The sequence below is a fragment of the Quercus robur genome, chromosome 11 (assembly GCF_932294415.1).
Source record: "Quercus robur chromosome 11, dhQueRobu3.1, whole genome shotgun sequence".
NCBI classification, from domain to species: Eukaryota; Viridiplantae; Streptophyta; class Magnoliopsida; order Fagales; family Fagaceae; genus Quercus; species Quercus robur.
In genome coordinates this window covers 54,434,257-54,452,048 of record NC_065544.1, presented here as the reverse complement: position 1 = coordinate 54,452,048, position 17,792 = coordinate 54,434,257, and the positions used below count along the sequence as shown (strand labels likewise).

Below are 17,792 nucleotides of genomic sequence, written 5' to 3'. Positions count from 1 at the left end.
TTTAAATTTTTCAAAAGCATATAAAATTTTAAGCTTTATATGGAAATTTACTAGTTGTTAATGTTAAAGCATGAGTTCTGTTAAAACTATAGTTAAATGATTAAATTCATAATTTCTTAAAATGTTAAGCTTTCATATGGAATTTTACTAGTTGTTAAAGTCAAAGCTTGGGTTCTGTAGAACTATAAATTTTTTTTTTTTTTTGAGGAACTGTTAGAACTATAATTAAATGATTAAATTAATCATTTCTAAAAAGTTTAAACTTTTATATGAAATTTTAAAAATTATTTACGACTTACAACATGTGCTTTTAAAAGTTATAAATGTTCAGCTAAGATAAAATGCATCTCACATTCTTTACATTTAAATCAATTTTAATTTATGTATTTGTTTGTTAGAGAAAGGAAAGACAGATTTGGGTGGTCTATCCGTATATGCCAACAATAACAACTTCTTATGTATTTAATTTTTTTTTCTCATTATTAACTTTAGCCATTTTATAAGGAAAAAGTCAAATAAATATACGATGACAAGTTGTGATTAATATAATAATATAAATTGGAACACAAAAAAGTGAGATGTAGAATTTATATTTATTCCATGGAAGGGACACAAAAGATGTCTTTTCTGTTCTTTCACCTGACAGTTATGTAGCGTAATGATCATGAAAATTACTTTCGTTATGATAGTCATCTGTCTTAAATTTAGTTAGCAAAATACATGTGTTTTATCCTATTTTATATACTTATATGTATGTACATTGTTTTTTTTAAAGAACTCTTATTTATCATATGAAACAAAAATACTCTAAAAAATATGCATATTTTATAATTAAATCTAAAAACATATATTGAACATTTTCAGTGCACAAAAATATTTCAATTTATCTAAAGTTTAATACTCTTATCGATATTATAATTATATATTAATTGTGTCAAGGTGTTTTATTATATACCACAATAAAATTATCAAAATCAATATTTATTTTAGTTCCATTTTTTATGGGATATTTATATTTTAAAAGAAATCATTTAGCATATATAACTATTCTTTTAGTCTTAAATATTTCATGAAAATCCATATTATATCCATACGTAGATCTATTTACACTATTTTTTTATTTCTTTCTTTATGCCAAAATATTAAATATTTTTTAAACTATTGAACCAAATAAAATGGAGATATATATATATATATATATATATATTTTTTTTTTTTTTTTTCTTTTGATAGATACAATCAGTTTTGAATCCATGTTGTTTAAGTCTACCAAAACATCAATTGTACGTGATGATACTCAAAGGGAAAATTGATTAAACTGGAATGTTTGGAAAGGTCCACAAACTAAATGAGCCAATAATGGTGTAGAGATTTGAAAGCACCAAAACTTTTTTATTTTTTATTTTTTTTAACTCAACAATTGATTCCCTCATTTCAAATGAAATGGATAAAGTATATTTGGTCGTAATTCAAAAATCATTTATGCTTCTAGATTTGGTAGTAGAATATGAGAATAGGTATACAGTGAATTGGCTGTCGTTATTGTAAGTCCAACTACTAAATAGGTTTGAAAATGTAATACAAAACAAGTAATAAGCATTCAACGCGAAGCCCAACCTACTCGCTAGTGGCAGAGGCGGACCATACTATTTCTTTGCACAGTTTATTGATTTGATATATATATATATATATATCAAATCAATAAATAACACACAAAAAAACTGTATATTCTATCCCACATCATGTTTACCATTATTTCTTCAAAAATATACTAAAAATATCAGCAAAAGTGATGCTGGGGTTTCTTGAAATTTTAAAAACAAAATATTTATGTTTGCTACTTAGTGTGTGTTTGCCAATTGCTTATTTGTTTTTTTTTTTTTTTTTTTTTTTGCTTTTTACTTTTTGTCTCAGTTTTTTTATATTAATATTTTTGACAATAAATTAATTTTTAACATTTTGTCACACATTTAAAATAAAATTCATTAAAAATTATATCTTTTGATAAACATGGTGCAAATAAGCTACTGGATATAAACAATTCTCAAATGAACACTTACTGAACTACATAACACAATATTTAATTAATAATATTACATTTTTACTGTATATAAATACATGAAGAATTAAATCAATTTATTAATTTTATTTCCTTTTTTTTGTACGAATTTTATTTCCTTGTTAGTAAAACACGAATTGTCAAAATAGATTATTGTTTAGATAAGTTATTAACTGTAACATTTTTCATATTCCTATATAACCTTGGCCGGTTAATCACCCTTCAAAAAATTCCTAAGCGCGACATCATTTTTAGTTTAGTGGTCATTTTTTAGGTCGTTTCGCTAAGCAGTCGTTCTTTCAGTTTTTTGCAACCAAATATCGATTGCTCTAGATTCCTGAAAATTCTTAAAGATTACCCTAAACCCACCAACTTAAATTTTTTTTTTTTTTTTTTTCCCCGTATCAGGCATTGGTATAGTTAGCTTGCAGTATCCCCTCACATTATTAATCTGTAATATGATAGACTATATGCTACAACTTAGGACATGTGCTTCTCATGTTCATTTAAGATAAAAATGCATATGTGGGATCGAAACCTATAGCATCCATTCTATTATGGTTGTTCTTTATAATTAGGTCGGAGACTTTACCGACTGCACAAAGTTAGCTATAATACAAGTTTAAAAATATATAAAATCTCACTTCCTTTACATTTTTTCCTTTTTTGGGCTGATGGGTATGGCTTAAACGTAGCACATATTTCCTCACACAAGAAAAACATTAATGGCTAACAGTAGATTTCGTTTCACATTCTAGAGAGACAGAGGTTACATAAAGTAAGGTGGAATTATTATTTCACATTCTCAAATATATAATGTTTCACATGTCCACATTTTATAAATAATGTATTGTTGGAAGTGGCCCAATCAAAGCCCTAAAATACATATACAATAAGACAAGCAAAATGTACTTGCATTTGGATGAGTGTCCAATTATTTTTTGTGAAATCATAACATCTTATTTCAATATAGAAATATCCATTATTTTGCATGAAATAGGAATCTCAGTTAATTACTCTTCATCGAGAATTTCATGTGGAGGACATCTGTAAATTCCAAAACAGGATTTCGAGCAATGGTTCCTCCCTTGACCTTTGTCCACCTATAAAAAAAATAATAAATATAGAAATATATAAAGAGGATCATGTTCGGTGTGGTGGGATATTAAATATTAGTCACAACTTAAATTTATAGATTCATATCACAATTAAGATTGTATGAAATTGTTTGAATGATGTGACACTAAATAAATCTTTAAAATTGACAAAAACCTTGTAACTCAATTGACACTTCCTATTCTTTCCAATAGAGATGTCCATTGTTTAAATATCTCTTCTTCCAACTATCAAATTAAAAATTTATTTAAAAATCTTTAAATTTATTGTATTTATTTTGAATTTTAAATAGATCAATTTCAATAGAGGTTTCTTTTATGCGACGACAAACCTGGCAGAATTTTTTTTTTTTGGCGGCAATAGCACAATTTAAATCATAAAACGGAGCAAATTACCTATATTTGGTGACCAAAACATGGAGGAATGTAGCCAGGAATGCTTTAGTATACTCCGCCCCTGCACATTGTCTAATCCCTCCTCCAAAAGGCATGAAATTCTTAGATACAACCAATGGGTCAAGATCCTGGTTCCATTCATAAAAAAAAATGTTGTCAAGGAGATTTCCCTGAATAAACAGCAATAACATTGGTTGGATCATTTGTTCCTTCTAATGAGGTTGTAACCACATACCTTCCATCGCCAAGGATTGAAAGCAAGTGGATCCTTGTATATGTTTGGGTTTAATTGAAGAGCAGAATTTGCAAGCAAAATGGTCCAACCAGATGGAATTGTATATCCTGTAGGCATGCACTTGGCCAATCATTTACACTTAGTAACTGGATATAAATATGAAGACATTGAACCAAATATATGCATCTGATAACATACCATCAAATTCAATATCTTTCAGTGCTTTTCGTAGTAACCCAGGAGTAACATTTCCCATCCTAAGAGTTTCATTGATTACCTATAAACCAACACAACAAAAATTTTATTTTTAATAAGCTAATTGAATTCATCAAACACCTCCAAGAGAGACTAGAACATGTAGAGATTGTAGAACCCACTTGAAGTGTAAAAGTCATCGACTTATATTCATCCCATGTGAGTAAGGAGATTGGATTCTCTCTGCTCTTAAGAATTGCCTCATGCTCATCCTAATAAATGATACATGATCAATGTTAGTTACATCATTATTTTACATATAACATATATATAGATTGTGTGCTAAAAATAATGTTCTTGTACATTTACGTACCGTCAACTCTTGTAAAACTGCCGGATGCTCTGCAATTAACTTCAGAGTTAATGATAATGTTACTGAAGACTCAAAGCTAGCAAATAAAATCGCAAAAAGCATTTTGACGTGAAATTCTTCTGACAAGAACTTCTTCTTATCCATGTCATCTATAGCTTGATCAAGCAAATCTTCTGAACTTTTTTCAGTTGAAATGATCTTCTCTTTTACTATTTTCCTCAACATGCTCAATACTTCATTTTGCTCCTAACAAATCAAAAGTAAAATTTAAAATTAAGTATCAGACTAATTTTTTCAAACAGATAATATTTGAGAAAGTTGATCATTTCTTGTTATTTTGATTACCTTTAAACATTTATAGTATGTAGTACCAGGGATATTCAAGGGAAATGACATGAAACCTGCTAAGATATTAGTGAACTTCTCGCTCATATTCTTCTGTGATATTTTTTCAGCATCATAACTAAAGAATATCTTCGCACTGAAATCAAAAAGCATCTACAATATGGAAGAAACATAGATATGTCATAACCCAAAGGGCACTACATTGTGAAGGAAATTTGTCTATATCAAGGAAAAGTTGAAAATTACTTTAGAAGCAGCATCTCTCATATCAACTGAAGGCTGACTTGACCATGTTTGTAGGGCTTTGTTAACAAATTCTTCCATTTGAGGAAGCAACTTTTCCTTGACGGCGTCAGCACCAAGGTGATTCAATGTGATGCTTCTTATGTACTTGTGGACATCACCAAGTGCACTCATCTTATTTTCGCCTTCCATCCCAAAAAACTTGGCAAATGTATCCAAGTACCATATTTCAACTAACCTTCCTTCTTGCTTAACAATGTAATTGTTGAATTCAGGATTTGTTGATACTATTACAGGCCGACTTGCCACACTAGTTCGAAATATTGGTCCATATCTAAGAGAGGGAAAAAATTATTAAAAATTTATAATCTTATTTTTGGGAGTATTGTTTTATGCATTTTTCATTGATATATTATTTTTTTCAACTTTCTTTATAAACACAACTCGTTGAGATCATAAGGTGTAAGTGGTTTCACATGAGCCCATCACTAAAAGTAATTTTATTTTTCTCCTCTCATAATCTACTAGTTCAACAAGTTGTCACAAGACTTATTCTATATATATATATATATATATATATATATATATATATATATATATATATTTTATCTTACTTATAATAAATACACTATCATCTTTTTAATATGTCAAAATTCATTATATATATATATATATATATATATAAGAAATAAAAATTTTTCGACTCTTTCCATGTTTATATGCTTCACAACCTATAAAAATAAAATGAAGATAGGGGGAAAAAGGGAAAATAACAAAGCTACAGCTTTGACAATGGAGAAAAAGAAGAAGAATATTTTCCTCTTTCAGAAGTAGTGATACTAAAAATAAAAAAAGCTAATAAGACATCAAATATTTATGCAATATTTTTTTTCTACTTCATAAATTCTTTTTTAATAACCAAAATAACTTTTGGGATGATTACATATATATCAACATAAAATTGGGTAAGATTTATTTAGTATCTATCTAATTATCATTTTTTATTTATTTTTTCTTACCTGTAATTTTGACTTTGAACCCAAAAGAGAGGGGGGGGGGGGGGGGAAGAATGGCTTATCTAAGCAAAAGAAAATGCGATTAATATGTCATCTTTTTTGTGGGTTCTCTTACATTAAAATAGCACTCAAAATATATATATATATATATATATATATATATATATGTATATGTATATATATATGCATTATATTTTAATCGGTAAATTACACTAAATGTCAATTTGATCCCTAACTTTTCAATTGTGTTAATTTAATCCCTAACTTTTTTACTTTCATGTCAATTTAGTCTATCCTGTTAGACTTGGGGTGGAAAAAGCTGTCAAATGGAATAATAAAAAATCATTTTCAATGTCACATCAACTGCCAATTGTACTGTCATGTCAGATTTTAAATAAAAAAACAAAAAACAAAAACAAAACAAAATATTCACACATTGAGATCAAATTTGGGGAAAAACTGAAATCCCAAACTTCTTCTCTCATCAGATTCATCTCCCTCACCCTCACTCTCACTCTCACTCTCACTCTCACTACCACTACGGCCAAGATCAAGTTGCAGACAGCGACTCTGGCGACAAGGATTCTGGCAGCAGCAGGTTTGTTCTCTCTATCTCATGATTTCTGGGATTAACTTTGAGAGGTCAACAGCCATGAGGGAGGACCCTCTAGCCCAAAAGGAGAGATACGAGACCAAAGTCAGTGAGACAATTATGGTCCTTAAGAGTAAGCATGAGGAAAATACATGGCAATCTAGGGTCAACATTGGAAAGAAAACAGTCACAGGAGAAGAACCGCATGCGCCACAAAATACACCTGTTGTTCCTAGAGTTAATGGAACCAATATCACTGATTCAACCAAACCTTTGTTCTTGGCCAAGAAGAAAGTATGGGACAGTGTAGGGTCAATTAAGAAAGACCAATGGGCTTGGAGGAGGACCATCATGCACCTAAGGACAGACTTTTTTTATTTTGTTTTGATGGACCTAAGGACAGACCTAAAGGTTATACTTCTTCAAAGGCAATAATGCCGAAAACTTTTACTACAATATTCTTTTCCTGTGTGATATATATGTCTTTTTTTTTTGCTCGGAGTCTTACTTTATATTTTGCTCGGACTTTTTTTTTTTTTTTTTTTGTATAAACAATACTATCTAACACACACACATTTTGCTCGGACTTGTGATATATATGTCATGCCCCTCTTTTGAATTTCTTAATAACTAAGAGAGACTAATAATTTGTCATTTGGTAGCTATGGAGATTATACCACGAGAGAGAGAGAGAGAGAGAGAGAGAGAGAGAGATTTTAGAACCATTTATGAGATGAATTTGATTGTGTGCAAACTTAATTTTTTTTTTTTTTTTAATCTGACGTGGCAATACAATTGGCAGTCGATGTGGTATGGAAAATAATTTTTTATTATTTCATTTGACACATTAGTTTTTTCTATCCAAAAAATAATGGTAAAAACTAAATTGACACGACACTAAAAAGGATTAGGACCAAATTGACACAATTGAAAGATTAAGAACAAAATTGACAATTAATGTAAAAGATAAGGACCAAATTTGCTATTTAACCTATTTTAATTTCATATTGGTCTTAAAAACTCTGTATATATGTTTGAGTGTAATTGCATACATGTGTATAAATTTTGCCCCCTACAATCAAATCCTAACTCTGCCACTACTCTCAAGTTAACTCTAGGGTGTATGGCCTTCAAACCTTAATTTGTCAACTAGCCACATGGCCCACATCACTCTCTCCAAATGGACATTTTGATCCAAAATAGTCTATGGGTGCCTAAAGGTATCAACTTTTCACTCTAAAGGAGAGTTTATCGAACGTTGTTGGCTTCCTTTCGTGTCATCATTTATTATGTCTCACCAACTTTTAATTTTACTATTGATTTTGTCTCTCCATGAACGCCGTTTTAGCACACGACCCATAAACCTACAAAAGGAAACATCCTCATAACACGCCCAAATTTCTGACTCTAGGGCAATGGCGAAACCATTAAGGGTGGGGTGGCCATGGCCCCTTAGGTTTGAATTTATATAAATATAAATATATAATCATACATTTCACAGTTTTTTTTAGTATTTCGAACTTTGGGCTCACTTATAGTGATTCACAATCCACAATATTGTTCCAACTTCTAATTGTATAATTAATAAAAATTTAAGTATTTAAGTGAGTAGATTCTATCACGATTCAATCAAAAACTTATTAAAAATTAATTTTCTTTTATAATGCCTTTAGGAGACTGAGGTGAAATTATTATTATTATTATTACACTTTGACTTATAAGTAGTGAATATATAGTGATCAATAGTCAAGCCATGTCCCATATGTTTCACAATTCACACTATGATACTACTCTCTTCCATATCAAGCCACAATAAGAATTCAAGTTTCTTTCCTAAATGCTATTTATTTTTCCCGAAATAATTTAAACTTCTTATCACCAAATTTTAATTGATTTCCTTTTGTATAAGGCAAAAAAATATATCATTCTTATTTATCATTCATGCATATTTTATTTCAATCAAAATAATTTTGTTACTTCAATATATTCAGCTAAATTCTTTTTTTTTTAATTTTAATCTTCTCAAATATATCTGATATTAGCAAGAATTAGGTTGATTTATTACCAATCCTTAACATAATTTAAATATGTCAAAATTAAGAACTATTGATACGTTCTTAAAATATTGATGTTGGCAATTTAGAAAGCAAATACACCTTTGATTCTACCATGGAAATTTCAACTTGCAAAGAACGTCCTAATCTCCAAGTGCAAGTTTTTTTAGCTAAATTGGTTGTTTCTTGTAAAAGTGAAATTACTAAGAAATTTAGTACAAATTGGACAACCGTGTCATTAGAGTTTTCACCACAAATTTCTGCTGTCATCCAAGCAGATGTAGCTGGATTTTCTTAATAAAAAGTCATGGTCTTGTTTCTAAAAAAAAAAAAAAAAATTAGTACATATTGATTATTTTAATTTTCTAAAATAGCATTACCTACTATTTTATAAAATACTTTATTTACATCTAAACTTATTTATAGTAATATATATATATATATATATAAGACAAAACTTAAGTATAATATCTTAAGTGTTGTTCCTTAGGTTTTCCTCTTCAGATTCAACCATATAACTATTTAACTAAACAATATATTTCCATCCTATGAAAAAAAAATCCACATGGTAGAATATTAAAAGAGAAACCTAAAGAACAGTACCTAAGTACTATATCTAAGTCTTGCTCATATATATATATATATATATATATATATATATATAGTATGTAGTATGTGAACAGAAAAAATTTATTATGATATTTTAATTTGGGCCCCCAAATTTTTTTTTTTTTTAGATAGTTACAATATGCTGCTAACCCCGTAACTCGAACCATTTCCACCTTAAATCTCTAAACACTTTGCAATAAAGGTAATAATTTGACTCCAACTCATTATGTGTCAATTAAAGAGACCATTTATGTATAGTTTTAGTCACAAAATTCTTTTAATGAACCACTTCACTTATGAATAATGCTAGAGATACAAATTATTTTACAAAAGATTTTACAAATTGCTAATGTGGTGAATGATTATTAGTAAATGAAAAAGTGATATTAATGGTGAAGTTTAGGATAAAATGTTATTGTAAGAACCAAGTACAAGACTTCTGGCCTTAGGTCACTTGGGCTCACAATTTATTTGTAGTGGGCTTAAGGATTTCCTACAATAGGTCGTTCTCGGCAGAGAGACTCAAAGTAACACTCAGTTGATACCCTCTCCTTGACTGTTTTCTCTCAATTTTTCTGAACCCCTTCTTCTCCCAACTTTCTTCTATTTATAGCCAAGGTTAGTGGGGAGATTATGATTACAGTCACCATTAGTGCTACTGAAGGTCCAGTATTATCTGGTTAAAGTGGGTGTTTAGGTGAAAGGGCGGTGCAGCATTTATGATCTTGGAACTTGGTTCCATTTTGACCGATTATGTTCGGCAACTCACGTTCCCGTGCATATCATGATTTTCCCGGATATGACTCATACGCTCTACCGGGAAAGCTTAACCGGTCAACTCTGGGAACTCAATACCCAAAACTTGTTTTTACTCTAAGGCAGTTTCAAGAAGGGCATAAGGTAACTGGACCTTTCTGCTGGGCCTGCGCCCAAGGCCGGTATGGGCTTGGGCCCGGGGCCTAGATGGGTCTAGGCCCAAGGCCAGTATGGGCTTTGGAATCTCGATGCCGTACAATAGCCCCCCCTTGATTCATACTCGGTCGCCAAGAAGAATCAAGGAGCTGCCTGAGCCTTTTGACCTCGGGAATCTTCTAGCCTGGGACTTCTGGCTGTCACTTCTTATTAATATTCATCTCAAAAGACGCGCCGTTTCGCGGCGCCAGGCGCAGTCGTCATTATTGCCTGACGGTTCGTGAACCGAAGCGGCGCGCGAATCGGTTACGCTTGGCATTCGCTGGGTCGCTCGTAGACTATGCCCATTTATTGCTTGATTAAGCGTTTCTTCTTCACCCATTTCTTTTTGGCTCTATAAATAGTCCCTCTCTAAACACCATTCCATTTTTCCTTCGCCTCTGATCTTTAGTGCTTACTCTCTGCCGACCACATTTCTGTGCGCTTGCTTGCTCAGCGTTCTTTTCCTCCTTAGAACCCAAAGTAAGTCTTTCTTCCCCTTCCTGTTCCTTTAGCTTTGTTTCTTTGAGTTCACTCTTGTAGTTTTAGGCTTTATAGATGGGTTACTATTACCTTCTAGAATCCCCGGCTGCTTTGGCCACCTTTAGGAGTAAATTTAGTATTCCTAATGACGTGGACGTGGCTTACTGCCATGAGAGTGATATGGAACTCCACCGAGGGCAGGGTACAGCCTTCTTTCCTTTGATGTCCATTTTAGAAGGTGGGGTTAGGTTCCCCGTAGATCCCCTCTTGATAAGCACACTCACTTACTATGGGCTGTGCCCCGACCAGTTTCCCCCCAATTTTTACCGGGTAGTTAGTTGTGTCAGCAAGTTGAACCATACCTTTAACTTACAGTTAGACTACCATGATATTAACCAAATGTACAGCCTCTGTGGGAGCAAATCCACCAATTATTACTTAAAGACAAGGGATGCTCGGGTACGGCTGATATCGTGCCTACCCGACTCGAACAGGAACTCCGCCGGGGAGTTCGTCAGGGTGCGCGGCAATTGGTTTGCCGGGGAGATCCCTTGCCCCCTTACACGGCGTGAAGTGGGTTCGTACCATCCCCTTCATATAATTGTTTTCCACCGTCTCTTCCTTTCTTCTTATTGGAGTAAAAAAAAATTTATCGTTAAAGGCTAATGCGTCACCTGTTCTTTTGCAGACGGCAAAGTGTTTGTTCAGAACCTCAGAGCCGTCCACACCAGGGATTTAAACTTCGTCCTCCGTTCCGAGATCTACGTGCATTGGGACGGGCAACTCCGGGCCTCACACCTGATCCTCGGAGTGGAGCCGGTTTATTCTACTTGGCAGCCTTTCAAGCAGGCGCTGATAGTTGACAACCCCCTGCTATCGTACATAGACGTCCGGTACGTGAATTTTTTGCCGCCGAAGCTTACAACCGGGGAAGCGAGGGAATTTGGTCGGCGGTTCACTGCCGCGGACGAACTAGTTCCCCTGCGAGACGATTCCGCGGAACGGGTATCTCAGCGCCTTAGAGAGAGAGCTCACGAAACCATACAGCAAGGGGACCAAGCCCAAGAGCAGCCCCATCCCGAGGATCCACCCGCCGAGCCTCAACAGCAAGTGATAGAAGCGGCTAACTTGCTAGCTGAAGCGATCCAACCCGGTGCAAAAATGGTGGCAAGGAGAGTCATGACCCTTGACCGGTTCGTGCCTGGTGCCCGGCCACCCAACCAGCCCCCGCCTACTCAGGGTCGGGGTCCAGTGTCTCAGCCTCCTCCCCCTCCGCAGTCCGGACGGGCCCGTAAGAAGCAGAAAGTAACCGAGCAACCTTCCACGGGCCCGGGGGATGCCGCAGTCCAGACTCCTCCCCGACCAACAGGTGGAATCGTTATCCGCGAGCCGCCAACCGAAGCTGGCACGGGGGGCGCGTCCTCCTCCCAAGTAGCTCCAGCGTGGGAGCCAAAGTTCCTTCTGGACGGCAAGCCATTGCCCTCAACCGCCTCTGTTCGGATGTGGGATAAGGGCGAGGGCGGCCGTATTGCCCAAACTTTGGCTGAAGCTCTCCAACTTCCCGAGGACGTGCACGCTTTCGATGATGGGTCCGAGGAGTCTGTGGGGCGCCGGTTAGAGTGGCACGTCATTGCGGTAATTCTTTTGTCTATTTACTCCATATAGATTTCCTTTTGTTTCTTTGCTAACCTCCGTGCTTGCTAGGCCGCTCAACTGGCTCACATTGTGGCTGCCCGGGCACGGGAGCTTGATGAGGAAAACGAGCGCGAGAAGGGGGCGCGGGAGTCAGCAGTAAAAACGGCTAAGGAAAAGCTGAAGATTGCTGAGGCTGCTGAGAAGAAGGCTGCTGCTGCGGAGAAGTTCCGGGCATTGGCTGAAAAAAGGAATGCAGAGCTCCTGACCAAGCAAAATGAGATGGAACTCAAACTAGCCGAAGCCCTCAGCCTTAACACTTCCAATGCCAAGGAGATAGCCGATCTCAGGGCAGGCTTGGCGGCCGCGGAACAAAAGTGGTATGACGTAGGTTTTGCCGACGCCGAGAATTCCGCAGAGCCGGTGGTGGCTCGGGCTCGGCATATGGGTTTCGAGGCCGGGTGGTTTGCCGCTCTTCAGGCAATGGGAGTTCCTGAAGATTCGCCGCTGAGAGACCCCGGCCAGATTCCATTTCCGAACCCTGTACCTGCCGTCCTCGCCCCGGCTGCTTTTGACGAGGAGGAGACGGCCAGTATGAGGGAGTTGGTTGAGCAAATCGATTCTCACGCCGAGCCCGAGGAAATGGAGGCCACGAGCATACCTACTGTGCAGGAGCTTCTTGGTGAGGGCCAGCCTTTTCCCCTGACCGTCCAGCAGGAAGTGCCACCGCTGACCCAACCTTCCAGCTGATTTTACTTTTACTTATTAGCTTATTTTTATTTTATTTTTATTTGCCTATGTCACCGGGATGTGGTGATTGAACAATTGTTTTTACTTATTGGTTTTATTTGCCCACGTCACCGGGATGTGGTAATCGAACAATTGCTTTAACTTATCGGTTTTATTTGCCCATGTCACCGGGATGTGGTGATTGAACAATTGCTCTTACTTGTTTAATTAGTAGTCCGTTTTCTTTTTGCGTTTCAATTGGTTGAATGAATTTATATCTGTTTGTGTTTTGCTTGAATTATACAAGTGCTATGGCCGCTTAATAGAATGGTACCCCCGAAAACCTATTGTGCGGCGCTGTGGGTAATTTGAGAGCGCTATTGGACTTAGTATTTGTAAAAGGGTTAGGTTTTTATTAGGTTTTGGTTTAACCAAGAATTGTGTTTTCGTCCTTCGAGTATTTGTTTGCAAAGTTTCCACTTGTCCGGATATTTGATTTTAACCGAGAATCAAGTTTCTGTCCTTATAGATTTACTTGTAAGGTTCTCACCTGCTCGGCGATATGAGCCGAGGGTCAGGTTTCTGCCCTTAAGACTTATTTGTAAGGTTTTCACCTGCTCGGCGATATTGATCGAGCTGAGGGTCAGGCTTCTGTCCTTAAGATTTATTTGTAAGGTTTTCGCCTGCTCGGCGATATTGATCGAGCCGAGGGTCAGGTTTCTGTCCTTAAGATTTATTTGTAAGGTTTTCACCTGCTCAGCGATATTGATCGAGCCGAGGGTCAGGTTTCTGTCCTTAGGATTTATTGGCGATTCTCTTGGTGTGCGGTTACAGGGTCAAAAACAGCATAGACAAAAAAGTTCATCATGCTCTTAATCTTAATAGAATACAAGTTTTGGCTTACATCGACGATTACGCGTAGAATTTCTTCAGGTTGTTGGCGTTCCATGGTCGAGGGAGCGGTCTCTCGTCCAGGTCTTCCAAGTAGTAGGCCCCTGCACCTGCGATGGCTGTGACTCGGTATGGTCCCTCCCAACTCTGAGCAAGCTTCCCTGCAGCCATGTCCCGCATGTTCCCCACTACCCTTCTTAACACTAATTCCCCGGCACTGAATTCCCTGGCCTTTACATTTCGGTTGTACCTTTGGGCCAGCTTCTGCTGATACTCGGCAAGACGTACGGTCGCGGCCTCCCTGCATTCTTCTAGCCAATCCAAATGCTCCATCATCAGGTCGGCGTTCTGCACGGGGTCAAACCCGGCAACCCGTGCACTGCATAAGCTCACCTCGGTTGGTATCACTGCTTCTGCTCCGTATGCCAGAGAAAACGGGGTTTCCCCCGTGGATCTCCTGGGGGTCGTGCGGTAGGCCCATAAAACACTGGGTAGTTCTTCTGCCCATCTTCCTTTCGCTCCATCCAACCTTCTCTTGAGCCCGTTCAAAATAGTCTTATTTACTGCTTTAGCTTGGCCGTTGCTCTGGGGGTATGCCGGGGTTGAATACTTGTTCTTGATGCCGAGCTCGCTACAAAAGGTCTGAAAAGCGTTGCTGTCGAACTGTAGCCCATTGTCTGTTACTAGCGAATTCGGCACCCCAAACCTTGTAACTATGTTTTTCCACACAAATTTTTTCACGTCACTATCCCGGATATTGGCCAAGGCTTCAGCTTCAGCCCACTTTGTGAAGTAATCTACTGCCACCAGTAAAAATCGGCGGTTCCCCGTTGCTCGGGGGAATGGCCCGAGGATGTCAAGCCCCCATTGTGCAAATGGCCACGGGCTGCTGACAGGATTTAGACGTCCTGCCGGCTGATGGATCATTGGGGCGTGCTTTTGACATTGTTCGCAGCTCCGAACGTATTCGGCGGCGTCCTTCTGCATCTGTGGCCACCAAAACCCCTGCGTCATTGCTCTGTGTGCTAAAGATCGTCCCCCAGCATGCCCGCCGCACACTCCTTCATGCAGCTCGGTTAGAAGCTCCTTGACTCTTTCAGGATGCAAGCACAAGAGGTAAGGGCCCGCGAAGGACCTTCTGTACAACTTTCGGTTCGAAGACAACCAGTACCTGGGAGCCATTCGTCGAATCTTGTTGGCCACGGCCTCATCCTCTAGAACTTTATCTTCGGAAAGAAAGTCTATGATCGGGTTCATCCAACATGGTCCGGCTACCGCCACCTGCGCAACCTCTACTCTGGCCTGGTCGAGAGCAGTCTTCACACAGATGCTTGGTTCCCTTATAAGTTCTATCGTGATAAGCCTCGGCGTGTCCTCGGTAGCCGATGAGGCTAACGTGGCAAGAGAGTCAGCATGCTTGTTTTGTGACCGGGCTACCTGGGATATCTTTACAGTTCCAAACTGACCGATAATTTCCTTTGCCGTACTTAGATAAGCTTTCATTCGGGGGTCCCGAGCCTCGAAGTCCCCAGTGATCTGATAAACAACCAGCCGAGAATCCGAGTAGATCTCCACGTCCTTTGCACCTAGATGCAATACTGCCCTCAACCCGACCAGTAGGGCTTCATATTCGGCTTCGTTGTTCGAGGCTTTGAACCCCAATCTGAAGGAGTGTTCTAGTCGCATACCTTCAGGGGTGATTATGACAATACCAGCCCCGGCCCCCATAGCATTTGATGCGCCGTCCACAAATAACCTCCACGGGCGAATCTCCGCACTACAGATTACCTTGCCTTCATCCTTGGGTGTAAATTCCGCGATGAAATCAGCGAGAACCTGTCCCTTCACTGAGCTTCTAGGTCGGTATCTTATGTCAAACGATCCCAACCGAGTCCCCCATTTAGCAATCCGTCCTGTGAAGTCGGATCTTTTCAACAGTGACTGCAATGGATACTTGGTGAGGACGAACACTGTGTGTGCCTGGAAGTAGTGTGGTAACTTCCTCGTGGCGTGCACCAGGGCCAAAACCAACTTTTCAAGAGGCAGGTACCTTGTCTCGGCATCGACTAAGGTTTTGCTCACGTAATACACCGGCATTTGCACTCCCCGATCCCTTAGTAACACAGCACTTACGGCATGATCGGTGACTGCAAGGTACATAAACAGATCCTCCCCGGGCTCCGGGGCTGTCAACCTTGACGCCTTTGCCAAATATTCCTTTAGTTCTCGAAAAGCTTCATCGCAGCTCTCGTCCCATTGAAACCCCTTCCACTTCTTCAGAAGTTGATAGAATGGCCGGCAGCGATCGGCAAACTTGGAGATGAATCGGTTCAGGGCGGCCAACATCCCAGTGAGCACTTGCACCTCTTTAGGATTGCTCGGTGGTTTGAGGCGATTGACGGCCTCTATTTGGTCGGGGTTAGCCTCTATTCCCCGAGTGGAGATCAGATAACCCAGGAACTTGCCAGCCCCCACTTCGAAAGTGCACTTTTCGGCATTCAGGCGCAGCTTGTGTCGTCTTAGTATCTCGAATACTCCCCGAAGGTCTTCAGTATGCAGCGACTCTTTTCTGCTTTTTACCACCATGTCGTCGATATAAACTTCAACCGTGCATCCAATTTTTTCTCGGAACATCCTTGTCATCATACGCTGGTAGGTGGCCCCGGCATTCTTCAATCCAAACGGCATGACCTCGTAGTGATAGTTTGCGTTCGGGGATATAAATGCTATCTTTTCTCGGTCCTCGGGCGCCAAGGCAATCTGGTGGTAGCCTTGGAAGGCGTCCAGGAAGCTCATTCTCGGGTGCCCGTACGTGGCATCCACTAGCTGATCAATCTTGGGCATCGGGAATGGGTCCTTGGGACACGCTCTGTTCAAATCGGTGAAGTCCACACAAACTCTCCATTTACCGCTCTTCTTCTTCACTACGACAGTGTTTGCTAGCCATCTTGGGAAGAATATTTCTTTTATGACCCCGGCTTCCTTCAGTCGCTCGACCTCCAGGTTTACTGCGTCGACGTGTTCCTTTGATGCTCTTCTCGGCTTCTGCTTCTTCGGGGGAAATGATGGGTCCACGTTGAGTTTGTGAACAATGAACTCGGGGTCTACGCCGGGCACTTCATACGGGTTCCATGCGAAGACATCTATGTTCTGCAACAGGAACAACAACATCTCGATCCTTTCCCGGTCATTCATGCTTGTACCTATTTGGAAATATTTGTCACTATCTGGGAGAATTCTTACCTTCAGCACCTCCTCGGCAACGTCCGCCCCAGTTTCCCGGGGTTTCTGTAATTGCTATGCAGTCTCCTTCTCGACGTTCTCAGCTTGACCGAGCTGTTCCTTTTCCCACCGGACCGCGGCTACGAGGCATTGCTTCACCACCTGTTGATTCCCCCTTACCTCTACAACTCCATACTCAGTAGGAAATTTTACTTTCACGTGAAGGGTGGACGGAACAGCCCCCATGGCGTGAATCCACGGCCTCCCCAGGATTGCGGTGTAAGGTGCGAATGATCGGACTACTATGAATGTAACTATAACTTCCTTGCCCTCCATGTCCACTGGGAGAGAAATTTGCCCCTCGGGAATCACAACTCTCCCGTCAAACGAGACCAATGGCGTGTCATACTTTGCCAAATCCTGGGTTTTTAACCCGAGCCCTTCGAAGAGGTCCGGGTACATGACGTCAGCCCCGCTACCTTGATCAATCATCACCCTCTTCACCAAGAATCCGCCTATCCGGGCTGTCACCACCAAAGCGTCGTCGTGAGGTTGGATCGTTCCTTCCAAATCATCTTCTCCGAACGAGATGTCCAGCCGTCCAACTTTCTTTTGCTTCTTGGATGATTCTCCCTCCGCGCAAGCCACTGTC

At 38.9% G+C, this 17,792-nt stretch overlaps 1 protein-coding gene across 1 annotated transcript in view; it reads right to left on the bottom strand.

The window, feature by feature from the left end:
* Positions 1 to 2,781: 2,781 nt before the first annotated feature.
* LOC126705980 (cucurbitadienol 11-hydroxylase-like) overlaps positions 2,782 to 17,792 on the bottom strand; it is an 18,559-nt gene continuing 3,548 nt past the window's right edge. Inside the window, exons 2-9 of the mRNA XM_050405221.1 lie at positions 4,965 to 5,295; positions 4,719 to 4,871; positions 4,374 to 4,619; positions 4,183 to 4,272; positions 4,004 to 4,082; positions 3,806 to 3,912; positions 3,571 to 3,698; positions 2,782 to 3,162 (exon numbers count right to left, since the gene is read on the bottom strand). Coding sequence (XP_050261178.1) covers positions 3,069 to 3,162; positions 3,571 to 3,698; positions 3,806 to 3,912; positions 4,004 to 4,082; positions 4,183 to 4,272; positions 4,374 to 4,619; positions 4,719 to 4,871; positions 4,965 to 5,295 — 1,228 coding nt within the window. The 3' untranslated portion in view covers positions 2,782 to 3,068. The remainder of the gene's footprint in view (positions 3,163 to 3,570; positions 3,699 to 3,805; positions 3,913 to 4,003; positions 4,083 to 4,182; positions 4,273 to 4,373; positions 4,620 to 4,718; positions 4,872 to 4,964; positions 5,296 to 17,792) is intronic.